This window comes from Arachis hypogaea, chromosome 18 (assembly GCF_003086295.3).
Source record: "Arachis hypogaea cultivar Tifrunner chromosome 18, arahy.Tifrunner.gnm2.J5K5, whole genome shotgun sequence".
NCBI lineage: Eukaryota > Viridiplantae > Streptophyta > Magnoliopsida > Fabales > Fabaceae > Arachis > Arachis hypogaea.
The window spans coordinates 119872175-119894814 of NC_092053.1; the positions used below are offsets into that span (position 1 = coordinate 119872175).

Genomic DNA, 22640 nt, shown 5'->3' on the forward strand with positions numbered 1-22640 from the left:
AAAATCTCTCTCAAAAATATCGAGCTTTTACTTCTAAAATTACAAATCTGTTTGAACCTAGAAACATAGAGAAAGCACTAGATGATCCCAACTGAAAATTAGTAGTGATGAAAGAGTGGCATGCACTCAAGAAGAATGAAATTTGGGAGATTGTAGATCTGCCACAGAATACAAAATTGGTTGGCTACAGGTGAGTTTTTACCATCAAGTGCAATGCTGATGGAAGCATAGAGAGGAATAAGGCTAGGTTAGTAGCTAGGGAATTTACACAAACCTATGAAGTAGACTATCGAGAGACTTTTGCTCCAGTTGTTAAACTCAGCTCTGTGCAGATTCTCTTATCTCTTGCTGCGAATTACAATTGACTTTTAATTGGATATAAAAAATGCTTTCTTGAATGAGGAGCTAGATGTTCATGAAACTTCCACTTGGATTTGAGGCTGAACTAAAGAAGAATAAAGCGTGCAAGCTAAAGAAATCTCTCTTTGGGATTGAAACAATCCCCAAGAGTTTGGTTTGAATGACTTAGAATGGTGGTAAAGGGACTTGGTTATACTCAAAGACAAGTTGACCATACACTTTTTTATAAACATTCAGCAGCTAATAAAACTGCCATCTTAATTGTATATGTGGATGACATTATTCTGATAGGTGATGATTTTTTGAAGCTAAAAGACGTGAAGGAGAAGCTTGGCAAAGCATTTGAAATCAAAGAACTTGGCTCATTAAAATACTTTCTTGGAATTGAATTTGCAAAGTCTAAGGAAGGCATTTTTATGAACCAACGAAAATACATCCTAGATCTTTTAAAAGAGACAGAATTACTTGGTTGTAAAGCTGCTGAAACACCTATAGAGCCTAACTTAAAATTGAAGCCAGCTGAACCAGAAAATATAATGGACAAAGAGAGATATCAGTAGTTGGTAGGGAGGCTAATACACACCCGGATATAGCCTTTGCTGTGAGCATGGTAAGCCAGTTTATACATTCACCTGGTCAAGAACACATGGATCCTGTCTTTAGGCCCAATTTGGGTAAACAACTTAATTAAGTTACTTTTGAAGAAATAACTTAAACAATAAATGCTTATATTAAAAGTAACTTATAAATAAGTTATTTTGTGTTTGATTTTTTAGTTCTAAAAGTACTTATTTTAAGAGAAAATTGATAAAAAAACTTTTTATTATAAGAGAAGTCATTTTTTTTAACTTCTTCATAAGCACTAAAATAGTTTTTTAGAAAGTTGCAATTTTGTTTTGAAAATTGTACCAGACATTAATACTATACCTTTTCATAAGTTAAAAGTTAAAAAAAGTCACTTATGAACTTATCCAAACGGACCCTTAGAATCCTAAGGTACTTGAAGGGGTCGCCTAGGAAAGGGTACTCTACAAAAAGCATGAACATCTTCAAGTAGAAGCCTATACAGATGCGGATTGGGTTGGGAATGTCGTGTATAGAAGGTCAACATATGGGTATTGTACTTTTGTTGACGAAAACCTGGTTAGTTGGAGGAGTAAAAAACAGTGTTGTGGCACGAAGTAGTGCAGAAACTGAGTTTAGAGGAGTGGCTCATGGAATATGTGAAACACTGGGTAGAGAAAATCCTACAAGAACTAAAAGTTCCCATTTCTCCACCAATAAAGTTGTATTGTGACAATAAATCTACAATTTCTATTTCTCATAATCCAGTGCTGCATGATAGAACTAAACATGTTGAAGTTGACAAGCATTTTATCAGAAAAAAAAGATTGAGAGAGAGAGCAGATTTGCATCTCATATGTTCCAACCACGGAACAATTAGCAAATGTTCTAACTAAAGGACTACTCAAGAAAACTTTTGATAGCATAATAAGCAAGTTGTCAATGAATGATATCTTAAAGCCAGCTTCTAATTACTTTCATCAATCTTTTATGTAAATAGAATTAATTATAAATCATTTTCTTTTTTAGTTTAGCTTAATTTTAAGAATTTTATAATTAGAAATCTTTCTTTTATTTTAAGCTAGTATTTTTCTCTTTTTTCTTATTTTTTAATTATTTCTATTTCTGTAATTCCTCTATAAAAATGATGATTTCCTGTACATTTGATAGAATAATACATTCAAAGACTTCAACTCTTCTAATATGTACTCAAATTCATTGGAGACACCCATGGGAGAGGTTTGGTACCTGGATGTCGGGTCCATACCTCATTCAGGGATGATTTAGAAGCCGCCACTTCACCTAGCAGCAAGCTTGTATAGATACTTATTGTGTTAACTACAACATTGAATGGGTGAATACCCGTAGAACTAAAAGAATTATGATACAAAAACAATCTAGGTAAACCAAACAGGTCTACCTTAAAAATACAATCATATCCTGTGGGACGCTGTGAAGTTTAACATGAACATAAGATGTCTTGTACGGTTGTACCTTTCTCTGCATGCTGATTCTTCAACCATCCCATGGATTACTAGTGTCTATTGTCTTCAAATTTCAAATGACTCAATGTTCCTATGGTTTTAAGTTTCCTATGATCAGCTAGCTAGCTAACAAATGAGATTGAAATCTTCTCTGGGGGTCAAATCTTCAAGATCTATCTCTAGCAGAAAAATTAGTGATCTAATTTGCCTACATACACAATGTGAACCCTAGAAGCAGAAAATCCATGCTTTTGTGAAGGGTGTCTATAGCATTATCCACATCTACTTACATGAAAATTGAAGTTGCACGGTTCCTCCACCTGCCTTTTCGCGAGCTAGCTATGCTAGCTATAAGAGTGTGTCCTGCGTTGTATAAAGCATTCGATCCCATAAGTTTCAACCCCAGGCTTTTTGTCAAATATGACAGTCTACTTTCATCCCCTCCCGAAATTTGTTGCAATTGGAGTGCCTGTTCACGAGACATGATTGCGTAGAGCTGCAACGGCAACTTCAAGGGATAGGGATAGCTGTTTAACAGATCCTTGTAATGTTCCTCAGAAGCACCGAAAGTGACTTGCATAAGCCCCATTGATTGCAGACTTTCCGATGAAGGATCAAATATAAAAGCAAATTTACCATACTCCAAATCAGGCCTCTTGAATATATCTAACAGTACATCATTGTTCGGCCCGATATTCTTTACCGTGTACTTTCTAGGATAGTTTTGCCGAACACGGCCTGATTGGTAAATGCGTGAAGCTTCTCTCAACCCACTCAGGAAAGCACCGTGCATTGTGGCTGGGTACTGCCTACTTGTGGCCTCACCAGCAAAGAACAGTCGGTTACCCACATTTTCAGCGAGTATATCATAATCACTACCAGATGATTGCACACTAACATGAGAATATGCACCGCATGATAGTGGGTCGCTGCCCCATCGTGTGCAAATTGACTGTATCGGATTGGGCACAGTGATACCTTTAGATTGATATATACCTGCATAATAGATGCCACACATGAAGCAAAACAGGCAAAGGAATATAACATGATATTAAATAAATAGTTGGATTGATAAAACTCATAATTTGTAAAGGTTACTTGATAGTACAAGTATAACAAGAATTTACACCCAGTATAAGGTGATCCCTACTTTTATAATCATCGTCATCATCATGATATATATTCAAAACATAAAGCTAAGAACACATTCAACAGATATATACAATTTTTATAATTGAATTAATACTGGTTTCTTTTCTTGTGTTTTCAGGAGTTCCATACCCGATTTCTTGAATTAAACAGTTAAGTTTCCATGACTATTCCAGTATTGCATTCACTTATGAAGTCATAGTTATACTATTGTTTATTAGTACTTTATTACTCTTTTCTATTTATAAACAGGGGGGCATGTGGAAGGAGCGAACATGTTCGGTAAAGAAAATTTCATATATAATGATGTAATAGAGGCTGTGACTAAGACTACAAAATCTGACTAAACCGTGGCAACATAAATAAATATGTGATCCTTTTTTGGATTACAATATTCCATACCATGAATTAGTAAATGAAACGAAAAAGGCAAAGCAAAATAAAATTAAATTAAATATCAAAATTTGGTATATTAAATAACATGATATACTAGCATTTGATTTTTCACAAACAATCAATGAACTAAATCAATACCTCTTAAGACGTTCAAAACCCGATTGAGCAAATCAGATGGATCTGTGGATTCAAAGCTTTGTGCGGCTTCACCAGCCACCAGTGCAAGAAGTGCTGGGCCTCCAGAAACAGTATGGTAACTGTAAAACAAGAAGAATTCACCACGTTGATGGCTACATTCATTGAGACATCCGAATGTGTCCAGTTCTTCACCCCAGAACACATGAGGAAAAACCATTGCTACTTTGTTCAGCAGCCCAAATCCCAACCTCTCAATTGCTTCTAGCTTTCTGGGAGGTAATTCGGGTTCAAAGCTCACAGTCTTCTTTTTCAGAACCCCAAGAGGCAAAGTGCACAAAACGATATCTCCTTGGAAGACTTGGTCCCCTGCAATAACCTCAATACCGTCATTTCCATATCTGATGGTGCTGACAATCTTTTCATAAAAAATAGGAACTCCTTCACATAAGGCTTTTATCAATCTCCAATTGCCTCCAGCAAGAAAGCAATGATCACCACCCATTTCATATGGATCGTCCTGATCCCAATACGCAGCTGAAAGATTCGAAAGACATCCAGCATTTGCGTATTCTAAATTCGCAAGGTGCCAATCAAGCAACTGCTTCTCATCAGGACTTCGAGCCACAGCATACAAAAGCCTGAGTGTCTCCAAGACTGAACCAAGAGATGTATCACTCGCAAACCCACCCATAATTTTCCGCAGCTCCATAACTTTGTCAAGTAACCTATTGAATACGAACTCAACACTTGCATCCATTTTCTTATCAACCGGTTCCCCGTTTGGCTTGTACAAGGGGCAATTATCTCTAACTTTATGAAGCGGTATAGAAAGCTGTCGAGCCAGAACCCCCAAAGGGTTAGCATGAATGCCAGTAATAACACTCCCACCCAGATCTATCGCAGCGAATTTCCCATCGGCCCCCATTTTTTGAGTATAAACCCTGCCACCAGGACGGTTCCTGCCTTCCAAAACCACAACCTTATAACCAAACGACAATAGCTGCCGGGCTGCTGCCAATCCAGCAAGACCAGCACCAATGACAATCACGGTCCCTTCATTTGCCTCCGGAATTTGAGCAGTAAACGCAGGCGAAACCCCAAAATTAATGTAACCATTGTACAGAAGAAAGTCATAAGCAGAATTAATCAAATGTTCACACTCACTGCTCACGGTCTCTCGAATATGCCCTTTCGTCAACCAAACCCTCACATTACTTCTCCACAGAGTTAGTATATGATTCCTTATGACAATATAATCATTTTGCTCTTTCCCACCCAATTGTCTCACAACGCCGGCTCTAATCTCATCCTCAAGCAAAGCATCAATGGGGAAACCTAGAGAAAACGCAATCATAGCCTCGGTTTCAGTCTCTTTCTCCAAAGCCTCCTTGGTCTTACTTTTCTTCTTCAATCCACTCCCTAACTCCTCCTCAAAAATCTCATCCATCAAATTCTCGTCATAGCTCCGCAAATTCGCCTTCTTTCTCAGCGAACGCTTCGCAACCGATCCATCCAAACATGGAGTTTGCATTGTTGCTATCTAGGGTTCAAATAATGAAACCAACAAAAATCCTAACCCTAGGTCAACAAAGAAACATGCCTCAACTTAAACTATTTCAAAAAACCCCATAATACATTCCTAATTTCCTATGAAACCTCAACGGACCGAATCAGAGCACGGCGGCGGAACAGCTGAGCAGACAGCACAGAAAGAGCAGAACAGAGATCCGGCGAGAGAAGGGCAGATCGGCGGCACATCGGAAAAATCAAAGGTATTTTGTTAATGCAAGAAGGGGCAAAGAAATGCTCAATGGACGCTATTTACTCATTTAGCCACTGATTAATGAAACAAAGAACGCAAGAAATGAGAACAAGAGGAAATTGTTGAGAAAGAGAGAGGGCTTACAGCGATTGGATGCGGAGGTTTCTTCTCACTAGAGAGAGAGACACACACACACTGCATGCGAGATGCGACAAATATTATTTGATTTATCCCAAGGATGAAATATGAATTAAGAGTAACCTTATTGAATTTTTTTTAATATTAGTTAATTTTTTTTAAATTACTTTATTAATTTTAAATTTTAAATTCTAAATTTAATTAATATTAATTAAAAATTAATTTTTTGTATTTTCTCATGAATTAATTCAAACGAAGATGAGTGTGAATAGAATTTTTTAAATTTTTTCTACAATTTTGACCATAAAAAAAGAAAATGGTATATTATTATCTATGTATTTCAAGTTATATTTTGATTTATTTAATAAACAGTAAAAAATAAGTTCAGAAAAAAAAGATAGAAATTAGTTTAAAAAAGCAGTCCTAATAAAATCTACATAAAAATTTAAAGAAATATACAAAAAAAATAGAAAAGAAAAAAAATAATATTTTAGCTGAAATTCATACTCTTGTCAAACCAATCTATTTGCACAAACATTTGTTTTTTGAAATTCATCATGAATATTCCAATTAGTTAGCTTATTCCTTTCTTTAATTGCCAAAGTTAACATTCTTGTAGAGTGCAACTCGATGATTTCTTAAATATAAAGAGTTACTGCTCTTTTAGAGTCGACTTTTATGCAAATATTCAGGTATCTATGGTTTAGGTCAAATTCAAACCCAACAAACTACTCCGAAATTTTACTAAAGTCACAGTACAGCTATCTAGATTTGCATTGTAATAAAACCAAGAACTTACCTTCATGGTCTCTTAATATACCACTGCAAGCCGCCTAACCGTCCTTTGTAATAGAGCTATCGGAATTCAGCTTAATGAAAGGAGGGGTTGAGGGATCCAACAGATTTGTTTTTTAACAAAGCATCCAACTCTTTTCTTTATCCGAGCTATCTTCTTATGCGTTGAGTTATACTCTTTAGCTAAGTGTACCACCAAATCATGGATCTTACCTTCATCTATTACATTGTCTCTCTCAAAAATATGCTTGTTACGACAATACCAAAGAGAGCATAAGATGCAAGAAAACAATAAGGACCAAGGAACGTCTTGGTAATGGGATTGAAATGATAAGTTCTTTAACAAACAGGGAAAGACAGGTTTATTAAAGAACGTATGGGAACTCAATGACGCGTCCATGCTCCTCCACGTATTTTTGTGAATTTATAGTCGCGAAGGACGTGGAGCAAAGACTCTGAAAAAGAACCACAAACCGGGCAAATATCTTCTTGGGTCATGTACCTACAAACTCGAACCTCATTTGTCAAAGGATTTTATTAGCAACTAACCAAAGAAAGGTGTGCAGTCTTTGGAAGATTCAACTTTTCAAATTCTAAAAATTAAATCAGCCTTAGAGTCTTTAGATGCATTTAAGTAGAGAGCGAACAACTGACTTAATGTTAAATTTATCATTGGAATTAAGAAGCCACGCTACTTGATCATCCCCTAAGTTTGCTTCTAAAATCTTCAAGGATGAGAAAATAGGACCCAATCCTTTCTTAAAACCTCCTCAATATTACCTAAATCCCAATTGTCATTTGTTGCATATTCATTGACCGTGTCGTTCAGCATATCCTCTGATATATCTTGTTGAGCAAAGTCTTCAAATTTATTCATGCCCAAGATCTAATGATCTTTCCAAAATCGAGTGTTATCACCATCAGTGATCCGCTATACTAGATCCCTTTCAAATTTAGACCATATTTGAGTGATACCCTTCTAAGCATTCGAATAGGATTAGAACTTCTTGATGATGGGCATGGTAATTTTCCTACATTTATATTTCCTTCTGATTACCTTGACCCAAAGAGCATCCCTATTTTGCACCAAGTTCCTTGCTAATTTCATAAGATTAGCATTGTTTACTATTTTGACCGGTCTAAAACCCAAGCCATCAATTTTTTTTGGCAAATATAGTTTCTCCCAACTAACCAAATGGACCTTACTACCAGCTCTACTACTGCCTAACACGAAATTTCTACAAACTTAATCAATCATGTCACACACACTCAATGGCAGTTTCATTGTTTACATGACATAGGGATAGTTGTTAAAGATGTTTGGGTCAAAGTGATCCTACCCGCAAGAGCAAGATTTCGTGCCTTCCAAGTGCTAAGCCGAGATGTCATTCTATCAAGGATGAACTAAAAATCTTTTTTTCTTGTAGGATCATGCAGCAAAGGGACTCTCAAGTACTTGTCTAAATTGGACGTCAACCTCATCCCCAAAGCTCTACTTAATTCTAGCTTCTTTGCTAAACATACATTGTCAAAGAAGAAGACATTGATTTCTCATAACTTAACTTCTGACCTGTACTCCAGCAAAATAAGTCCAAAATACTCCTCACTATCTCAACTTGATCCAAAGACGCTTTCTCAAACAATAGTATATCATCTGCGAAGAAAAGGTGGCATAGTTATAGATCACCTTTATTTAGAATAATTGATTTTTAAAGTTTATAGTTTACTGTCACTGAGATGATTTGAGATAATCTTTCTTCGCATAATACAAATAGGTACAAGGACATGGGATCTTCCTGTCCAGTACCCCTAGTCAGAAGGAAGGAACTAGACGAGACACTATTCCAAAAGACTTTCATTTTTGCTAAAGTGTAGCATTCAACAATCAAATTAATCAGCTTCTCTAGCAAACCGCTTTGATGAGAGTATCTTAGATAAATTATCAATTTAATGTCATATGCTTTTTCTAGGTCAATCTTGATTGCCATATACCTAATATGGTCTTTTTTGTCTTCATTATGTGAATCATATCTTGAGCAATTAGAATATTATCAACATTCTACTTTCCTAGAACAAAATTTTACTGAGATGGACTAATAAGCTTCAGCATAATTGCTTTGAGCTTGTGGAAAATAATGTTGGTGATCAACTTATACGTGATATTGCATAATCCAATCGGCCTGAACTGACTGAAAGATTTTGGACTATCCATTTTTGGAATAAGAGAGATGAAGGTGCTATTAACTACCTTAATTTTCTCATGAGCAATGAAAACTTTCTTTACCCACTCTATCAATGACCATTTAACCGAGTCTCAATTGTTCTAGTAGAATATTAGAGATAGGCCATTAAGTCCTAGAGCTTTTCAAAGCACTCATAGCAAAGAGGGACAAAAAAATTTCTTCATCAGTAATCACATTGTCTAGTTGACTTCTATTCTCATCAGTCAGCAAAGAAAACAACTCAGGAGTCTCCAACTTCTCGTAAGGTATATCCTTTATGTATAAATTGCGAAAGTGTTGTGCTCCAGGATTTTTTAGTTGTTGAAAATCATCTATCCATACCCCTTTATTATTCTTCAACATAGTCACTTTATTCCTCTTCCTTCTAGAAGTCACAATACTATGGGAGTAGGAGATGTTTTTGTCTCTATAATTAATTCATTTACATCTTGAGTACTACTTCAGCAGATTTCTTCCTGAGTAAGCACTGTCTCCAACTCCTTTCACAGAGAGAATTTTAAATTATCTAAGAAAGGGTTTATCTCAAATTTAAGAGCAATAACAATGCCATCCAATCTAGCAAATACTTGAGCTTTTTTTTAATGAGTTACTAAATACATCTCTGTTCCAATGCTTGGCTGCCTCCATAAACTTTGAAATATTTTTATTCAAGGACCCATTTTTCTGCTAGTTACTCTCCAACAAATTTTTAAATTCAACATGTGTTTGCCAAGCTGCGATAAATCTAAAAGGCCGAAAAGAAGATCCACTAGTTGACTTACCAAAATGAAGAAGAATTGGAACATAGTTTGACTTTAATTTTGGAAGGTGTTTCACCACTATCTGATTAAATCTTTGGGACCATGCAATATTTACAATATATCTATTTAGGATAGACCCTCTTTTTCAAGTGAAAGGCTAGTCTTAAAATCTCATATCTTACAACCCACATCCTAAGAGATAATCAACAAAGTGTTGATAGTCTCTTGATAGTTATTTTCTGTATCTACCGTTGATAACACATTGTTAAAATTACCACCCACACACCACTCACTATATAGAGAATCAGTAATTCTCAATAAGCCTTCCCATAGGGCAGATCGTATCCAAAGATGAGGGAACCATAAACTACTGTCAAATGCCAAAACTGATCTGTACCATACGCTATCTTCAATTGTACAAACTGTCTATGAGACTCATTAGCATCAACCTTCCAGCTATTAGAATTTCACAGTATCCAGATGCCTCCAGAAAAATTAACTCCTTCTCTAAGATGCCAGTTTGAAAATCCAAACCTTCTTGCAATATACTTGCTTTCGCACCAGAGACATGTATTTCAAGTAAGCAAACAAGGTTAATATGGTATCTACAACACAATCCCTCACCAAATTGAAAAAATCATTGCTTCCAATCCGTCTGTACTTCTATGTTAGAATATTCATCAAAATTAACTTAGAAAAAAAGAAATATGGCACACTAGTCAATTTTGACCAAGACTGAGAGATTTGGTAGGTTGTTCTACCACCATACTCAACAAATCATCCTAACAGGAGTTAAAAATCTAGTTAACGATACAGCTATCCCTACCCCCGATGCACCCGGGTTTGGCAAGTTTGCCGCACCAGCTAGCAAGTCTAAGTAAACTCATAGAACTAACCTAGACTCGACTCACGAGTTAACTCGTAGACTCGTACGTTAGAGATTGATCTATATATTAATTTTTCTTAGGGACTAAAATGTCTGTTTTTAAAATTCTTCGGAACTAATCTGAGTAATTATTTTATCGAAAAATGAATTCAGGACTGATTTATCAATCGAAATAAAGTTTTGGAAATATTTTTGTATATTAATTTTTTTTTGAAAATTAAAACGATTGCTTTTAAAATTTTTGAGAAATGATTTGGATTATATATATATAAAAAAGTAGTAAGAATAGTTAAAGGAAACGACACTTCGCTTATTATTAATGGATCGTCTCAGCGTAAAATTATATTAAAAACGGTGCTACATAATCAAGTTTAGCTAAATTAATAAATTATTTTAAAATACCACATTATCATGATAAAAAATTTTGATCTTGTTTATATTGGTAATTTGCAGCTTTTGGTATAATGAAGGGACAGATAAACTATGTGGGGATATCTTAATTCTATAATAATCATATTGCATATAATAATAGTAATGATGGTTTTAAGCTTATAAAAAGCCTAGTCTACCATAAAAATGTGATTGCAAGACAGAAAATATATACTTAATGGCTAGGAACAGTGTGACGCATGCAATCAGATTGTTGATTATTGGAATGATTATTTGTTTTGCCATTGTTAAAACTATTACTAAAGAGTCTTCTTGGACTACAATATCTTTTGGTATTGCATCATCTGAGATGGAAAAGTGTGTTAGGTATTGCAAGGAGGAGTATGCAGATGATCCAACAAAGATGAAAGACTGCATTATGAAATGTGTTGTCCTTGAATGCCGAGATCGTCATCATCGAGATGATCCGAAAAGGAAGAAAGAATGCATTCACAAACTTTTCGAAAAGTATACCAAGCATCATAATATATGGTAAGCATTGGCGGATTATCTTCTTGAATTTTTTAATTTTGTAATGGCTTGCATTTATATTTTTATTAGAAATAAAATTATTTATGTATTTTTTTATCAGTTTAAATTTTAAAAAAAATAATTTTATGATATAGTATCAGTACTTTTATGACTAAAAAGTATATAATTCGATCCTTATTATTCTTAAAAAGTAAATTATCGAAATGATGATACCCAAAAAAATTTGTCACTGACAAAATTAACCCTAAAAATTACAAACGATAAATAAACTCCTTAAAAGATAGTTAAATTAAAAAAAAAAAGTAGCCATTCATCATTTGACTTCATTTTAAATTTGTTATTGATGAAAAACGTTGAATTGGCTAACATATTTAGTGACATCCTTAATTTATCCTTAGCAGCTTAGCTACAAATACTAATCCCAACTTTGTTGGGAATAAGGAGTATGACCACAATCCAATCAATCATATATCATATAATTTGTTATTGTTATTATATTAAAATGTTAATATAATAACGTCCTTGATTAAATTTAGAGATTTATTATTGTGATAGTGATCATAATATTGAAAGATAAATCTTTTATAATTTAATCTAAAGTGTTCTTGGTCATAGGATTATTAAAAATGACATTAATAATCCGGAAAGATCAATATATATATATATATATAATGGTCTTTATTGGATGAAGATTAATAGATCTCATTTATTAAATTATATATATAGATGGTGCATATAGAGATATGACCATTGAACTGATCACTCACTTTGAGAATTCCTAACGGTTATAATTACCGTATATTTGTCAATAGGATATTCTCAAGATGAATATAGTAATAGAGTTTCCTTTGACTTGCGAATGTCATAGTAATTAACAATGTATTTATTATACTTTGATTCCGGACACCTAATACCCTAGGGTGCTAGTTGAATGGATATTGGGTATGATTTAAATACTTGTAGAATTAATGATTAGTCAATAAGGAATCTGTCAACTCTCGGTAAAGAGTTTGAGCTCTATGATTATAATGACTGAGATGAATAAAACCTTGGCCAAGGGGATTGAATGAATAAAGAAATGAGTTTCTTAGGTCATTCACAGTTCATTATAATAATGGTAACAAGTTAAGAGTTTGACAATTAAACCATACTCTAAAGGTTAACCAAGAGTTGGAAAGATGGAAGGAATTATACTTTGTTCTTCTGAGGTTCTTAGTAAAAATATATTACTTCATACTATCGGGTCGTTGAGGAGTGTTGCTAGACGCCAACCTTGATTAGTAAATTTAGTATGACTAATTTACTACCCGCTTAGTATTGAACTTATGGGGTCACACACTAACGAGTGTTCTAATCTTTGCTATAGAATTATTTAATTATTATTTTGATTTGATCAAATAAATAATTATATTAATTCAAAATGGAATATTATTATATTCTTTGCTAGCACCAAGAATATAATAATAGTATGATAATTGAGAATATTAAATGAGATTTGAGAATAATTAGTTATTCTATTTCTAAATTTGGATGAGATCCTAACTAATTCTGTTTCAAATTGAGTTATGATATGATTCATAAATTTGAAGGATTCAGATTTAGAATTTCAAGATATGATTTAAATTTGAATTGAGAATCAAATTTAAAATCAGTAACAAATCTCATACTATATATATGTATGCCAAGAGTAGAGGAATCACAGTGACGAGAATAAAATACAAGGATTTTATTCCTTTACCTCTACACACATAAACGTATGTGAGCCTGATTCTTGGAGAAGAATTTTATGACATGCAAAGAGTTGCAAGAGGTTTCTCAATTTAGATCAGATGTCCATTGGTCAAGGAGTTGACAATAAATGTTGGTCTCGGTGTGGATACACATAGAGTCTTCGTACAATCGAAGAATAAAATTTTTACTAAAACGTCTAAAGGTATTTAAAATCTGATCTATACATATATTACATTATTGGAATAAAATTTAAGTACAAAATAGATCTTTAAGGATTACTTTATTTTCTTCCGCTGCGTGTGTTATGAATACATAGTAATCCTTCAGTGGTATCAGAGCTTTGGCTTTTTTGTGTTTAAATTTTTATTCCTATATTTCTTAAAGTTTGTGAATTAATAAGATTAATTCAAATTATTTTTTAAGCATGTGATGTATTTATTTCCATTGAGATGATTTTCTAATAAATTAATAGTTAATTTATTTTAATAATTTAATTGTGATTAAATTATCATTCTCTTAATATAAAAGTTATATTTATAATCAAATATTTTGTTTGATTTTATTTATTTATTAAATTTTATTGTGATTTTGATCACAATAAAAGGAATAAGATGCAAAATATCTTTTGTTTGTTTCTTATAAGTGTATATATAAAGGTCAAATTTGATTTGATAATTTTTAAGGCTAAACAACGTTAGTGCATGAAAAATCAAATTTTGATTTGATTGATGTGTTTTGAACACTATAATTTTAGAAATAATTTTTCTAATATTCTTGATTATAAAGAGCAGCCTGACAACCAGGAGTTTTATTTTCAAGATAATAATCAGTGTATACATTTGATGTATTAATGATTTAATTTTATATTTTTACCTAGACAACCTAGGAGTATAAAATTTAATCCATAAATACTAGTAGAAATTCTCTAACAATTGAGATAAATCCTAAAAGTTAGGAGTTTGCCAAAAATAAATTTATCTCTTGTTTACAATGAACGACCTGACAACCAGAAAACTTGTACTCAAAGATAGAATTTATTTATGTATATGATGATGCATAAGGAGAATTAATTTTATACTTGAACCTAGACAACCTAAGGGTATAAAATATAATTCAGTTAAATAATTGTCTGATAACCAGATAATTATTTGGGATTATAATTGTATGTGATACAATTTAATCATATTTATTTGGAATAGGTATGAGTAACAACTTGACAACCAAGGTACTCATTCACGATTCTAAATAATTTTGTCAGAAATATAGATTTCTTATTTACTTTCATATTTTAAATTTTTAAATATGTCCATCTTTCGTATGGCATACTTGAAAGTAATAAATTGGCTATACATTGAGAATTGTTCTTATGTATGAAAGGGTTATCATGGACATGATAATTCTATTGAAATAATATTGTCCAATAAAATTAGTGATGGAATAGTCAGTACTTGTAAAGTATCTAAAATATTATTTTACTATAATATGGGTTGTTTTGACAACCATGAATTCTAATTTCAAAAGCATATATCCACTATTTATTACTGAACATCTTGAGAAGATGTATGGTGCCCAAAGTAAGATAGTATGACTATCAAAGATTTTATTTAAATTAGTGGGAGTATTGGGCAATATATTTTGAATTAAACAACTTTAGAAGTTGGAATGCCATTAGACAAATGGCTTTAGCGAGATTTGTTCTTGTAAGTATTTTTGGATATTTATTTTGTTACAAACAAAATTTTTCTTAATATGATTAATGTTTGTGATCTTTTTAGAAAAATTCAACATGAGTATTGAGGATGCGAATCAAAATTGCTCTTAAGGGTTGGTTTGACCAATAATAAAAATATTGAGTATTTTTATTATAAGAGTCTTAAAGTAAAATCTCTAATTATCTAATTAATATTCTATTGAATAGAGAATGAGATTCTCTTCATGCACAAATACTAGTACTCTATGTACTCCATCATGTTTAAGAAACATGAAATTTGATTTGATTGAGTATCACTGTTTGTTAAATATTTAGACTACATTTTAAAAATGTGGCTAAATTAACAAATTTTTCACTAAATCAATTTTTTTTATCCATATGAGATATGGAAAAGGCATAAACTCAAGAACATTAGAGTTTGGAGATGTCTTATATGTATTAAGAGATTGTACAACAATAAAATCGATATTAGGTCCAATAAATGAGATTTATTGGTTACCCTAAAGAAATAATGAGATTATTTTTATCACTCTTCTTATGACAAAGTGTCTGTGATAAGAGGTTAAACTCCTTTTTAAGAAAAGGGATTCCATCTTAAAGAAAGATTGAGAGTACAATTACTTTTATTAGAATTGGTTACCACTCAATAGAGGATATACTTTCTCGAAGAAGTATAAAACGTTTGATCGTCAAACTAATTTTTCGAAAAGGTAGCCTATTTGTATAATGATACAATTCTATAAAGATAGATCTAATGGTTACTTAAATTTTTTTATAATCATGTTCAATAAGGATTGTCCTTAAAATAAAATTATGCACTATTGTAGTGGGAGATTTCATGTTTTGAAAAAACGTGATATTTATTATACACTAGGTGTATTTTACAAAAGGTTAAGCAAACATGCTCAAAAGTTAAAGATGTTTAAGGTCAAAAGAGTTTTGATAAACACAAATGTGCATTGAAAAATTATACACATGATTGATTGGCTCTAGTGCAAGTGGGAGATTATTAAGATAATAGTATGCCCAAGATCCAATCTATCATGATTGGCTCTCGTGCAAGTGGGAGATTGTTGGGAATAAGGAGTATGACCACAATCCAATCAATCATATATCATATAATTTGTTATTGTTATTATATTAAAATGTTAATATAATAATGTCCTTGATTAAATTTAGAGATTTATTATTGTGATAGTGATCATAATATTGAGAGATAAATCTTTTATAATTTAATCTAAAGTGTTCTTGGTCATAGAATTATTAAAAAGGACATTAATAATCCGGAAAGATCAATATATATATAATAGTCTTCATTGGATGAAGATTAATAGATCTCATTTATTAAATTATATATATAGATGGTGCATATAGAGATATGACCATTAAACTGACTCACTTTGAGAATTCCTAATGGTTATAATTACCGTATATTTGTCAATAGGATATTCTCAAGATGAACATAATAATAGAGTTTCATTTGACCTGCGACTGTCATAGTAATTAACAATGTATTTATTATACTTTGATTCCGGACACCTAATACCCTAGGGTGCTAGTTGAATGGATATTGGGTATGATTTAAATACTTGTAGAATTAATGATTAGTCAATAAGAAATTCATCAACTCTCGGTAAAGAGTTTGAGCTCTATGATTATAATGACTGAGATGAATAAAACCTTGGCCAAGGGGATTGAATGAATGAAGAAATGAGTTTCTTAGGTCATTCACAGTTCATTATAATAATGGTAACAAGTTAAGAGTTTGACAATTAAACCATACTCTAAAGGTTAACTAAGAGCTGGAAAGATGGAAGAAATTATACTTTGTTCTTCTGAGGTTCTTAGTAAAAATATATTACTTCATACTATCGGGTCGTTGAGGAGTGTTGTTAGACGCCAACCTTGATTAGTAAATTTAGTATGACTAATTTACTACCCGCTTAGTATTGAACCTATGGGGTCACACACTAACGAGTGTTCTAATCTTTGCTATAGAATTATTTAATTATTATTTTGATTTGATCAAATAAATAATTATATTAATTCAAAATAGAATATTATTATATTCTTTGCTAGCACCAAGAATATAATAATAGTATGATAATTGAGAATATTAAATGAGATTTGAGAATAATTAGTTATTCTATTTCTAAATTTGGATGAGATCCTAACTAATTCTGTTTCAAATTGAGTTATGATATGATTCATAAATTTGAAGGATTCAGATTTAGAATTTCAAGATATGATTTAAATTTGAATTGAGAATCAAATTTAAAATCAGTAACAAATCTCATACTATATATATGTATGCCAAGAGTAGAGGAATCACAGTGACGAGAATAAAATACAAGGATTTTATTCCTTTACCTCTACACACATAAACGTATGTGAGCCTGATTCTTGGAGAAGAATTTTATGACATGCAAAGAGTTGCAAGAGGTTTCTCAATTTAGATCAGATGTCCATTGGTCAAGGAGTTGACAGCAAATGTTGGTCTCGGTGTGGATACACATAGAGTCTTCGTACAATCGAAGAATAAAATTTTTACTAAAACGTTTAAAGGTATTTAAAATCTGATCTATACATATATTACATTATTGGAATAAAATTTAAGCACAAAATAGATCTTTAAGAATTACTTTATTTTCTTCCGCTGCGTATGTTATGAATACATAGTAATCTTTCACTCTCCACCACCCGCAATTGTCACGTGTCACTTGTCACTCCTACCAACCTTTCTTTACTCCAACCATTGCCACCTCTCAAATATTATCTACCTTTATTACGCGGCCCCACCATCGTCTCATTCTTCATCAATAATAACAAGATTGAATTTTTTTTTAAAAAAAATGTAAAAGATAGATCTAGAAAAAAAAAACACTACAAAAAAAATCACTCATTCGGCCACTTTTTTTTTTTAAAGATTATTAGATGATCTCCTTTTTTGTTATAGTTCAGAAAATATAATTGGATCTTATTGCATTTGATTCTTGCACATTAGTTAAGATTTTTCTTCAATCTTAGGCTACCTAGATTTGATATTGTAAAATATAAAATTAAACGAAAACAATCAAATATTGAAAGAAATATAATAAAGATTAGCTATCCATAATCTTATATATCACAAGAGCAAGATATACACATCTTAACTACAATTATCATCATAGATAGATAGAATATTAGTGCATTTGGTCTCATCTCTTAGAATTTTATCCGATAACAAATAGATTGAAGTTTTTGGTTGAAGCTCCCAAGCAAATCAGATTTTGTCAAAAATTAATCGTGTCATGATAAGGTACAATGGACATTTTTCATTTTTTTCACTTTATGAATATGCTATTAATTTATATGTAGTTCCGCCTTGATTGTTTTGTTATTTTTGAAATTGTAATGTAACTTTTTATATCTGTACTATAAATTCTTTGTTTACCTTTATTTATTTCACTTCAATGAGTTTCTAGTAAAATGTTTAGAGAATTACTTCTCAGAGTTCCTCTATTTCAAAGCCTAACTATGAGGCTATGAAAGTCTTTTTCATTACTCATTTCTCTTTATTTCATAACACCTTTCTTCCTCTACTCTCGTGATTTTCACTTGGCGACCCTTGATAGATTGTCCTCCTAAAAAAATGTAACAATTATCGATTAGGTTTTGTGATATGTCGAAGGATTGGATGGATTTACCGAAGTATAGCGAAGAGTATATTGTAACACCCCGTTATCCTAAACCTTACCTCTAGCCGTTAAGCGAAGGATAATAAGACGTCACAACAGTTCTAAAGCTCGTACATTAACAAATATAGAAGGACATAATAATACTAGGAGCCCGATGAAGGAATAAAGTTCAAAATCGCATAAAGCGGAATTACAAAGCGCGAAGCGTTCACACACGATAACTAAAAACATATAGGCACAAGATACAACATGAGACTTAATATAATAATATTCAAGATATATATATGTATGATAAACAAAAGAACTCTAGTCGTAGCTCGCGAAGTTTAGGCTGAGTAGTTACAAATAGAAAATTAAGAGTTCAGTTAAAACAGTTTATACAACTTATCTCTCAAGTAAGCCTCTAAGGCAACAAAGTATAATAATAAAAGTGAGAGAATCTACAATATAATAACTAAATGATAAGATAAACAAAGGTCCTCCACTCTGTCACCATCCACAAACTCACCGAGGTGGGTTGCGACCAGCATCTGAAAAACAACAACAACATATATAGTATGAGAATCGGAGGTTTTCAGTATGGTAACAGTGCCCAATATATAAGATATAAGGTTCCGGGACACTAAAGGAAATCCTAGAACTTCACATCACAGATATTCAAGCTTAACTAAAAATAAACAACTTAAACCAAGCATCACAAACAGGGTTATCTAAAACTTAGGGAATTTTTAACTAATACTTATCACACTGCTGCATTCCACAGCCTTCACCAACCTACCCTCCGTGCGAGCCTATCGCCACCTCCCCCGATCCTCCTCAACGACATTAATACACATTTAATGCAATCAAGTAAAGCACAAATAGTATTCATGTATAATGATGCGTGAGCATCTTCTCTATCTTTTCCTAGTGAATTTGCATTTGAATTGCTAAAGTTTGATCAAGATTTAACATATTTTAGTCACTATGGATGCTACTTTGAGTTGTGTACAATTCTGTTTATTTCAGGTAGTGTTATGGACGAATTTGACAGAGTTGGAGTCAAGGACGGGCAAAGGAAAACTTGCTGCCACCTCCACACAGAACTTGGGAATTTCCAAGTTCAGCGTGGGCATAAAAAGTTCCAAGAATCAATGTTGCCTCCTCCACGCCGAATTTGAAGTTCTTCAAGTTCGGCGCCAGCTCAAGGCCTCCAAAGAAAAATCGCACTGCCATCTCCACGCCGAACTTGAGTTTTCTCAAGTTCGGCGTCAACTCAAGGAAAGCAAGGGGAGTGACGTGCATCAATCCACGCCGAACTTGGATTTTTCCAAGTTCGGCGTCAACTCTTCTAACTCAAGTGGTCCCCAATTCGTTCCAAAGGTTGCACTGATTGATTAAATCAATTTTGATTTAAACTTTTATTAGTTTTAGAATTAGGAAAAGATATTATTTTAGTTTTAAAAAATATATTCTACATTTATTAGGATTAGATATAAAAGAGAAAAGAATCAGCCCTTCAGGCTAATCTCTTCTCTTCTACCTCATTCCGCAATTTACAGTTTTCTGAATCCTAGTTTTTCTCTCTGAACCATGAGCAGCTAAACATCCACTATTAAGGTTAAGAGCTCTGTCTATTGTATGGATTGATACTATTACTTTTCTATTTTAATTCATGTACTGATTTATATTTCAAGAATTATTTTCGTTCTTTATCTTATGAATAAGGGTGGAACGGAAGTATGACCCTTGTTCTAATTGAGTTATTGTATAACTTGGAAAATCTCTTTACTTGAGCAACAGCTTGAAAACAATTTCTCCTAAATTTCTAATTATCTGGACTTAACAGGATACGTGACATATAATCCTCTTGTATTTGGGTAATTAGGGTTTCTGTGGCATATAAACTAGAATTGAACTTCACTCTCTAATTGGAATTAAGTGACCAAGGAATTGGCGGTTGATGAAGGTTGGAGGAGACTAAAAATGTCTAAGGAATTAAGGTTTAGTCACATATAGTTTGCCATGAATTGAATCTTGCATGATTAAAATAGTTAGTAAGAAAAGTCAATCAGGAAGATAGATAACTCTGAAGCCTTAACTGTTTTCTCTATATATTATCCACAACTTGTTTACTACTTGCTTTCTGATATTCTGAATTTACTGTTAATGCTTTTGACACCAAAACACTCTTCTCTGTTTGTCTAACTAAGTAAATCACTTAACCATTGTTGCTTAGTCCATCAATCCTCGTGGGATCGACCCTCATTCACCTGAGGTATCACTTGGTATGACTTGGTGCACTTGCCGGTTAGTTTGTGGATTGTAAATTCTGCATCATATAACAGGTAAGTCAATTAGTATTTAGACATATTATTCAATTAGGCATAACTCAAGTAATCAAAGTAGGCAAGCATGTAAAAGATGCATATGATGAATGCCTATCCTATTTGGCTCGTGATATCACTTGTCAGTTCAAAATGCCAACTCGACACATCCCCGGGATGTCGCCTTTCTGCCACGACCAGGGTTATAGTGCTCTGCTCACTATTTCTAGTGCCCAGCACTTTATCTTACGTCCCGGGAGTTATATTTCCCGACTCACGAGGCGCAAGATAAAGTGCTGGGCACTAGAAATAGTGAGCAGGGCACTATACCTCTGGTCGTGGCAGAAAGGCGACATCCTAGGGATGTGTCGGGTTGGCATTTTGAACCGACAAGTGACATCACGAGCCAAATAGGATAGACATTCATCATATGCATCTTTTACATGCTTGCCTTCTTTGATTACTTGAGTTATGCCTAATTGAATAATATGTCTAAATGCTAATTGACTTACCTGTTATACATGAATACTATTTGTGCTTTACTTGATTGCATTAAATGTGTATTAATGTCGTTGAGGAGGGTCGAGGGGAGGTGGCGATAAGCTCGCACAGAGGGTAGGTTGGTGAAGGCTGTGGGATGCAGCGGTGTGATAAATATTAGTTAGAAATCCCCTAAGTTTTAGATAACTCTGTTTGTGATGCTTGGTTTAAGTTATTTATTTTTAGTTAAGCTTGAATATCTGTGATGTGAAGTTCTAGGATTGCCTTTGGCGTCCTGAAACCTTATATCTTATATATTGGGCACTGTTACCATACTGAGAACCTCCGGTTCTCATACCATATGTTGTTGTTTTTCAGATGCAGGTCGCAACCCACCTCGATGAGTTTGCGGATGGTGACAGAGCGGAGGACCTTTGTTTATCTTGTCATTTATTTATTATGTTGTAGATTCTCTCACTTTTGTTATTATACTCTGTTGCCTTAGAGGCTTACTTGAGAGATAAGTTGTATAAGCTGTTTTAACTCAAAAATTTTGTATTTTCAGTTTGTAACTAGTCGGCCTAAACTCCGCGGGCTACGACTAGAATTTTTTTGTTTATCATACTTATATATATCTATCTTGACTATTAGTATATTAAGTCTCATGTTGTATCTTGTTCCTATATGTTTTTAGTTATCGTGTGTGAACGCTTCGCGCTTTGTAATTCCGCTTTATGCGATTTTGAACTTTATTCCTTTATCGAGCTCCTAGTATTATTATGTCCTTCTATATTTATTAATTTATGAGCTTTAGAATTGTCGTGACGCCTTATTATCCTTCGCTTTACGGCTAGAGGTAAAGCTTAGGATAACGAGGTGTTACATATATCAATGGTGTTAATAGTTTTTTAAACTTTGTGTACTCTGAGGGAGAACCGGAAGGACAACAGATTCAATGTCCTTGTAAAAGGTGTTGTAACATTAATTGGTATAGAAGAGGTGTTTTCTTTGACCATTTAATAGCCGATGGATTTGTTAAGGGATATAGAACATGGATTAATCACAGAAAATGGACAATTCCAATGGTGGTTGATGATTTGGGATGGCAACGGATCCCCATGAGGGTGGGGACAAGCCCTCCGCCCCTTGCCCTCCACGT

The 22640-nt window shown here is 33.1% G+C and overlaps 1 protein-coding gene and 1 long non-coding RNA gene across 2 annotated transcripts; one reads left to right on the forward strand and one right to left on the reverse strand.

Annotated features, from left to right (window-relative positions):
- Positions 1 to 2086: 2086 nt before the first annotated feature.
- On the reverse strand, positions 2087 to 6111 carry LOC112770983 (lysine-specific histone demethylase 1 homolog 2). The gene is made up of 3 exons (XM_025815514.3): positions 5998 to 6111; positions 4092 to 5783; positions 2087 to 3404 (listed from the first exon to the last, which is right to left on the reverse strand). Exons 2-3 carry the CDS (start codon positions 5620 to 5622, stop codon positions 2695 to 2697), a joined length of 2241 nt encoding a protein of 746 aa, XP_025671299.1. The 5' UTR covers positions 5623 to 5783; positions 5998 to 6111; the 3' UTR covers positions 2087 to 2694.
- Positions 6112 to 11232: 5121 nt separating this feature from the next.
- Positions 11233 to 22134, forward strand: LOC112772010 (uncharacterized). The gene is made up of 2 exons (XR_003187302.3): positions 11233 to 11576; positions 21860 to 22134. It is a non-coding gene; the product is annotated as an uncharacterized lncRNA (long non-coding RNA).
- Positions 22135 to 22640: the final 506 nt, after the last annotated feature.